An 8,919-nucleotide genomic window follows, 5' to 3' on the forward strand; every position below is an offset into this window, starting at 1 on the left:
GAAGAGGGTCAACCATTAAAGAGCTTATAATAATAATAATAATAATAATAATAATAATAATAATAATAATAATAATAATAATAAATCTTATTATTATCGCGTCTTTTCATTACTTCCTAACGAAATAGTATTTATTAAATATTTTAAATACAGTTTGACAATATTATTCCAATACATAAATGAAATATTTCGTTCACTATTTATCGTTTCCATATGTTATTATTATTATTATTATTATTATTATTATTATTATTATTATTATTATTGTTATTATTATTATTATCCACCAGTTGCAGGCTATCTGGTTGAATTATGTGTGATGGAGATGGTCAGCGCACAGGCCGGAGCTGACAGTCAGTGGCTGGCCTGCAGTGTTTGGCTGTGCTGGATAAACGCGGAGACAGGGCGGCGTCCTGCCACTTCTTCTCACGGGCTCCGTGTGTCAGAGCAGCCCACGCTGACATTACTGCGAAAACACCTCATTTATCAACTGGAGGTTTCGCAGCCAGTGAGCCAGAAGCCGCAAAGAAAAAAAGGAGGGAGGGTGGAGGGGTGAGGGTGGGGTGATGGTGGAATAGGGGGGCAACAAAGAGAAAAAAAAAAGAAAAAAACAGCAACAACAGGATTTTGTATTCTCTCACCTTCCTGACAACTGCTGGCTGAGGTGATGGGATGGGAGACGGCAGCGCATTTTGGTGCGGTTACTGCCTCTGATAAGAATCACCTCTCGGACCTGAGAGCGAGCGAAGACTCGACGCCTAACAGTCACAATATCGCCTCAAGCGTGAATTTCTATCAGCAAAAGTTCTGTGGAAATCAGATAGACAACATGGATTAGCATAACCACTACACAAATAGACACGGATTGCCACGCAACTCGGGCTGCATTGTTTCCCTCTGAAGTTATGCGAGGAGAAGGATCCAGCAGCAGGAATCATCACGCCAGTATTAAAATAAGAGCGGCAGGAACACCTGCTGGAGAGCGGCTGCACGATTGCGCCCACGGGTATTGAATTAGCATTGAAAATAACTCTACAGTAATAATATTCATGACTGTCTGACAATAATAGTGTTTGTGCGAGAAGTAGACAGAGGAGGAACAATGGAAGGCCTGGCAGTGGCACGCGTTGAACATAAGTCCAGCCGAAGACTGTTACTGTTAGGCCCTGTGAACTGTTAACTCCGTGCTGTGGTAGTCTAATTGGCAGGGACAGGGATAATTAATAACATATTAGCAATTTTTGGGACGATATTAGTAAATCAAAAAGTGCAGCTGTGCCTTCCGTTGCTATGACACATGAGTAACCGATACAGATGGTGTTACAGTATGAATCGTGAATTGCGGTGAGTTGATTTTTCCCTCAGTTTTGTCTGCTGTGCAGCTGCAGAAGCAGTGAACATGGATGCAGTTCGGTGCCTGTTATCAGTGTGATGGATGCAGGGTGAATATTACAAAAGTATCAGAGTATACTCTCGGAGTTGGAAGTATAATGAATGGGCTGTTGGAGGTAATCTGATCAACTGTCCAGACAAAAAAAATCAAACAAACAAATATACAAAAAAACACCCCGTAACAATACCCACTGAATGGCTGCGAGTGTGACCTGCAAATGCGTTAATGATTCAATTGACACCTCCCCACTTTTGATCACTTCACTCGTCTCAATGTATATTCGGGCTAAACGAATCATCGCGTTTCAAAGAGGAGCTACACACACACACCTTTAACGCTCAATGAGAGCCGTCTGACTTAAACTAATTAAGAGGGGATTTATTGATCATTGGAATGATGACAGAGAATAAACAAACGGGGGGGGGGCTAAAGCACATTTCACACACGGAATATAGCCTATATTTGATCAATCATTTAATAGGCTGTTGTTTTAATAAAATGAGTCTTTATTAAGGATTCTCATCAGTAAAAAGTTGTCCAGACGAAACATTTTATTACATTAATGCTCCAAGTAAATACAAAATATTCAGGTCTTTAACTCGTGGACAGACTGCAGTGGAAGGTCCCAGCTTTTAAACTCTGGATTAACGATTATAAATATAATCATTTTAAAATCTCCAAAGTATCGAAAGTTAAAAGCGTGCTCCTTGCAGACGTGATTACTGCAGTGCGTAAACATGGGAGTAGCACTTTCCTGTTCAGGGTGACGGGTAAGTTAATTTTAACTGCGTTTCTTGGCAGTTTAATTAATAACGATCTAGTTATTAAATTAAACCGCGGTCTGTCATATAAATGTCACAGTTTCCCATAAAACAGGAGTAGCCTATGAAAGAGCTGGATATTAAAGAGTAGTCCGGTGAAATTAAAATCTCAAAGACACTCGTTTCTGTTTGTTTCAGCTGCTGTAGGCTCATCACCAGATTTGTGGATCACCTGTAAATAGATCAAGATAGACAAACAACAATTTCATTTAAAGAACAAACAAACAGAAAAGAAAAAAAAGAAACAGCTGGGGGGGCGTATTCATTTGTAACCGAAAGCATAACTTTCGAATAATGAAACCTGATCGTATCAACGCATTAATCCAACTTTCAGACCTGATCAAGTGAAGTGTCTCCCCCCCCCCTCGCTCTCTCTCTCTGTTTTTCAGCGTGATTGATTGGAGGAGTTCATAGGCTGGCACCCCCATCGCGTCTCCAGCCGCTCACGCTCCACATGATTGGTCCGCCTCCTGCGGCCGCAGCCACCAGAGGCGCCTCCTCTCATAAACCTCCTCTAACTGCGGTAAACTTTCCCATTACTTCCAAGAGAAGCAGAGGCTCACTGTTAGGAAGTTTGCTTACGACTTATATGGCACACTTGTAGCAGGTAAGTCTTCTTCTTCGTCTTTTTAAACGTTTCTTCTCCCACTTTTGCGGCGCGCACAGCTGCTTTAAACATCTGGCGGTGTCTTGGCGAGCGCAGCGAGACCTAACTCATAATTTCGGGGTATTGTTTTATCGCTCCAGTCAGCCTTTCAGTCCTTATCTGTTTTGACTCTTATCAAATGGTTATCTCTTTTGCTGTGAAGACATATTGCGTTTTTGTTTCCTATCTCTTTATGTGTGCGTCTACTTGCGTATGTGCGTGTGGAGGGGAGGACAGGGATTTGACACGGATGGATCCAGTGCCTCTTAAGAGCGCTTCATGAGAGCATGGCAGTCACTGTAGACTGGGTTTTTATTGGAGTTCGAGATGATACTGACTCAGTAATAATTAACTGGAGCTTTCGTAGTTTATTACCCTATTCTCTATTGTGAAAAATGTAGTTCATCCAAAGATGAATGCTGGTCTGTACACCAGGTGTCCGTTTGCATTTCCCCCCTTTTTCAGAAACCTGCCGACTTTCTGTCAGGATGTTTTGTGGATATATTTTCAATTCACTTATCCTTAACATCGCAAAAAGGGTCATTTCTTCTGGTTTCCTAACGGTTCCGACTCTTTTTGTTACAGGGTAGACCACTCCCTGGCCATTTTTATTTACCCCTACGGTGTATGGAAAGTGCTCCTGGATGGAACTGGGCGAAAACAGCTGGTCCATGGTCAAGCGAGAAGTGTCCAGCAGCCCAGGGTCACCGGCTGAGCAGAACTACCTGCCCGGTGACAGCAGGAGGGACGGCACCACCTCGGATGAGCTGAGGACACCTCCGAACGAGCTTGACGCGCTAGGGCACCGCCGCTCCGACAGCAGATCCCTGCACTCCTACCTTCACTTCGGACACCATAACAACACCCTGACCACTACCGAGGATATCCCGCTCTTTACGGATTTAGACCAGGGGAGCAAACTCGTCCTCTCCACCGGAGCACACAAGACAAGCTTGCTGGTGGACCCGGCCGACATGTACCAAACACTGGCCATTGCGGCCCAGAGCCAGACTGGATATGATTCGAGTTCTGGTGCTTATATGCACTCCAACCCTAACTCCCCAGTGTATGTCCCTAGCTCGCGGGTGGGCACCATGATCCCCAGCCTGTCTTATCTGCCGGCCAACGTGTCTGCTCAGCCCGGCCACGCCGTCTCCAGTCACTCGGTGTGGTCACAGTCCACCCCGGAGAGCCCTTCGTACAGCACCGGGAGCCCGCACGCCTCCAGTCGTTTTCACTACCCTCCAAGCCCACCCATCAATAACGGGACCCCCAGGGACACGGGCTACAGTAACACACTGAATATGAGCAGCAGAGACCAGTACAGCCTTTCTCGTCCCCTCAGCGGGCCCTACCCGAGCCCATACTCCCCGTACGTTGCACCCCAGCTACCCTCGCCTTGGCCCGGGGCACCTTTTGATAACACGATGCTCCACACCTTGCAAAGCAGGAGTGCGCCCTTGATTCGAGGACCAAATGGAGGTAAGAAAAAAAATCAAACGAAAACAAAGTAGAGGGAGGCACAAAGATGGAATAGTTTTCCTTCTCACTGTGTGGGACGGAAAGAAAAAAAAGGTATTTTAATCACGCGCGCAACCTTGAAGTGTCTGGAGTGAAGGCACCAAGCGCCTGCGCGTCTTTGTAACAGAAACCTGTTCCCCTCATCGAGGCCTGACCTCAAAATGTTGAATAAAAATATGTTTCATACACTGCCAAAAATGAATTTATTTTAGTGTGTGTGTGTGTGTGTGTGTGTGCAAGAAACAGGCGCAAATTACTGCCCAGAAATATATAAAATAAATCATTTACATGAAGTAAAATCCACCGAGGCTTTTAAAACAACATTGCCACAACAGTATAAATTTATTAAAAATGTGAATTTTGTTAAACACTTCGCTTTAATCAATTTATAATCCATGAACAGATCATTTTGCCCGCCGTATCTATCCGCTTGCTTTCTTTGACATGAAGTCCCAGAAGCAGAATCGCTTATGAAATAATGACCAGCAACAATGTGTAATCCTCACAAACCCGCTCCCTGTTCTGATTCCAGTATTTCTCTTCAGTTTCAGATATTCTGGACGACATGGGGGAGAGCAGAGAGTGCGTGAACTGCGGCTCCATCTCCACGCCGCTGTGGAGGCGCGATGGCACGGGCCACTTTCTCTGCAACGCCTGCGGCCTCTATAGCAAAATGAATGGTCTGAGCCGGCCATTAATTAAACCACCGAAACGGACGGTAAGGAGACAGGAGGAGGGGGGCGAGGGCCACTTAAATCAACCAATTTCCTGCCTAATTGTTTCAAACAATTGCTGGAGGTCACTGTCGTTGTCACGATTCGGCCTCTGGATGAAGGTTTCAATGATACAGCCCCCAGTTCAAACCTGATTGTAATCAAGGAAAATTTATTTACGCAAGATCACGTGATTTCTATAAAATGGGGAAAATAAATAAATAAAGCATGCATTTCACATTTGAATCAAGGACTTGTGCTTTGCAAAGGAGATTGATAGTTTTAGCTTAGCCGGTGTTTTAAATTCATCAGTCAAGCACAATCATTTAGTTGTTTCATAAGAAAAAAATGTTATTCACTAAATTCACATTAAATCAATCCACACGTGGAAAGCGTTAATGTAAGGAGACACTTTATCTCAAGCTCCACTCCCAGCTACTGTCGGGTAAGCTAATCTAAAAAGGCGTCAGTGGGTCCAGATTTTCCATGTTGCCATTACGCACAGTTTCTACAAGGAAGTGAAATGGCACGTAGCAACTCTCCGCGAATTAACAACCTGTAATAAATAAATGAATAATAATATAAGTCCGTAAATGCCAATTAAATTGGGATTCTAACAGGGTGTGGATTATTGTTGGAAAGTCAGGTATGAATAAATTGGTTGAGTGTGTGGTGCTTTATTTTCCTGGATACCCACGTTTAATTATAGTGACTGATGTTATGTTTTTCTTGCCTCAACAGTCAACGTCCAGAAGAATCGGCCTTTCCTGCGCCAACTGTCAAACCAGTACCACCACTCTGTGGCGCAGAAACGCGGAGGGAGAGCCGGTGTGTAATGCGTGCGGCCTCTACACAAAATTACACGGAGTAAGTTCACTGCGATTTGAATTTCGCCCCCTCTAATTCAGTTTTAATTTTTAAAAATCGACGCATTATTGATAAAAAAAAAAAAAAACATTTCTTATTTTCATTAAAAAAAAAAAAATCACATCTTACAGGTACCTCGGCCGCTCGCCATGAAGAAAGAGGGAATCCAGACGAGAAAAAGAAAACCGAAAACTTTGAATAAAGCAAAGGGATCCTCTGGTGAGTAGCTGAACAATATTTCTGCTGCACGAAGGAATATGTATGTCATATTTATCTCTTTTAAAATAATGTAACGACAACATTTTTTTATGTTTCCAGGAAGTAGCAACTCTGTCTCCATGACTCCTACATCCACCTCTTCATCCAATTCCGAAGACTGCTCGAAAACCAGCTCTCCCTCTGGACAAGTGTCAGGGGTAAAACTGATTTTTAATTGCTTTTAAATTTTTTCAAATAATAGTTTAAAATAAAAATAATAATTAATAAAATAATGAAATATCTATATCTATCTATATATATATGTGTGTGTGTGTGTGTTAAATAGGAATTTCTACACTTGAAATGACTATAAAAAGCCAGATTTTTCACCCATTTTCATGAGTGAATATTTTGTAAAATACAAACTATGATAAAGAGATGACATGCAGGCTGACTGATGCTCTGTGGTTATGACTGCTGCTAACTAATATGTCACTGTGATATTACACTAATATGAGTGTCACATTGATCATGCTCCTTTTTTCCCCAACATTGCAATGCAAATGTCATTTCAGTCCTCAATAATGATAATAATAATAATAATAATAAAAAAGGTTTTACACAATCTAAAAGTTTTACTGACATTTTATACAATAAACTCACAATTTTTGCTAACAGAGAGTTTTCTGGTTGCAGATCAGTTCATCTGTGCTGTCCAGCTCCGGGGAGGGAGCAGGCTCGGGCTCGTCCGTCAAGTACTCGGGACAGGACGGCCTGTACGGCAGCGTGGGCTTGACCCAGTCATCGGACGTGGCTTCAGTTAGAGGCGAACCCTGGTGCCCCATGGCCTTAGCCTGAACATTTTAACCTTCTGAGCGGACAGAGATCCCCGGCCCCTCGTGTCTGGATGCTGTGTATAGTGGAAGTATTTGGGTGCAGTGTTGGTTTCCTTCCCTCTCAGCTGATGCAAGAAGAGTTGGACGAGAGGGGGAAAGAAGTTTGAGATGACCTTAAGTCAGACTAGAAGCTTGAATCAAGCATGGAGTATCTGCGGTCGGGTTCCAGATTGATGTCAGGGTCTTTTTTTTTTTATTTTTTGCCTTAAAATACAACAACATCAACAACAAAAGGGAAACGCCAGGCCAAATGATCAATTAGGTGGCCTGCTATGGATGGTTGCTGGACCTGCCCTCGGTATCTCTCCCATCCGTGGCACACAGAACCAAATCTGGGTTCCTTAAAGAAAGCCATCTTGTACATAACGGATTTCTCTTTGAAGATGTTGATTGGATATCAGTGCTTCACACAAGCACTCAACTCTTTGTGGACTTTTTTGATTTTTTGTTTTTTTCCAAAACTGGAATCATGCCATAAGTGCCGAGACAACTTACATGAATCAAAAGAAAGAAAAAATATTTATAAATCTTCCATAGTTGAAAAACATGTCTATGATTGTTAATAAAGATATCAATATAGAGTAGAAGTTAAACCATTCTGATGTCTTCTTTTCTATTCTCTGTCTCTCGATAAGCGGTAGTACAGTAGTGTCGAATGTGCACGTTTTCCACTGAAAGCTCTTACTTACTGTATTTGACTGAAACTAGTTTGGTTTAAACAGGGTATAAATGACTATATCACATCGTGTTGTGTTTAATCATTTAAAAAAAAGAGAGAAAAAGATGCAAAAACAATCAACTTCTTGAGACTTAAATTTTGACATGAGAACACTGTCGGCCAACGGGCAGCATTACGGTACTACTTCTACAAAATCTCGCACATGTAAAGCAGTTGGATGGCTTGTTTGAACAAAGAACGCCCAGAATAGCTGTAGGACCCTCTGACCTTTATGTTCTTACACATAAACTGCAAACGAAGGCTGCTGGCCGCGCTACCTGACTCACTATAAACTGTATACCCTTCATAATAATAACATGTGCTGTTGCATCATATTTCAGCCAAAATTAGACCAAAGTGTAGCGTGAGGTCACCTCTGAACAAATCTGTGCTCACTGTGATGACTGTGATGAATCGCTGTAATGATTAAAAGGAGAATTGTTAATGTAACATGTTCTTATGAAGCTCACAGGTCATGCCAAATCATGAATTTGAGAAGCCTTTTTGATTTTTCATTTTGTTGCATGACCTAAGCAAGTGGTGTGGGAGCTTCAAGAGCTATTTCAGGTTTTAAAAAACAAAAGCAAAAAAAAAAAAACAACCCTCCCCCCACCCTCACCCGAAGAGACTGAATACTGAAGGCTGATAAGTTACATGTAAATGTTAGCACAAGGAGTTATTTTTTTCTTTGCTTTTGTTCACAACTTGCTTCATCCTAAAAAAAAAAAGAGCATGTCATTCACGCAACCGGACTTATTTATTTTTCTGAAATAACATGTTTTCTTTTTGTTTTACTATTTTTTTTTAACATTATGAGAAATTATTTAAATTCAATCCAATAAATTGTTCTGGTGATGCAAATAAATCTGCAGTTTGTTTTTAAAAGAAGAGCAAAACGCGTCAGTGTTTTGGAAATTACGGAAAGAACCACCTTCTGCATATTTTTGTGTGAGTCATTCCCATCAATACTTTAACTCCCTGTTTCTCCTTGGCTGAACAGATACCAGAGGGCTTTATTTTCTCAGATGTTTTCACAACTGGGAGGAAAGAAGAAGACATCACAGCCAGCTAATGCAAGACAAGAATTTCGCCTAAAAGTTGCACAGCAAGACTTACCCAGCTTTTTTTTCTGGGTGATTTCACCAA

General features: G+C 42.0%; 1 protein-coding gene across 1 annotated transcript; it reads left to right on the top strand.

Annotated features, from left to right (window-relative positions):
• Positions 1–2,726: 2,726 nt before the first annotated feature.
• gata6 (GATA binding protein 6) lies at positions 2,727–8,677 on the top strand. Its single transcript, XM_084913468.1, has 7 exons — positions 2,727–2,821; positions 3,446–4,342; positions 4,927–5,099; positions 5,836–5,961; positions 6,093–6,180; positions 6,280–6,377; positions 6,856–8,677. Exons 2-7 carry the CDS (start codon positions 3,505–3,507, stop codon positions 7,015–7,017), a joined length of 1,485 nt encoding a protein of 494 aa, XP_084769594.1. The 5' UTR covers positions 2,727–2,821; positions 3,446–3,504; the 3' UTR covers positions 7,018–8,677.
• Positions 8,678–8,919: the final 242 nt, after the last annotated feature.

This window comes from Perissodus microlepis, chromosome 18, assembly GCF_051167445.1.
Source record: "Perissodus microlepis isolate ML-2025 ecotype Zambia chromosome 18, ASM5116744v1, whole genome shotgun sequence".
Lineage (NCBI taxonomy): Eukaryota > Metazoa > Chordata > Actinopteri > Cichliformes > Cichlidae > Perissodus > Perissodus microlepis.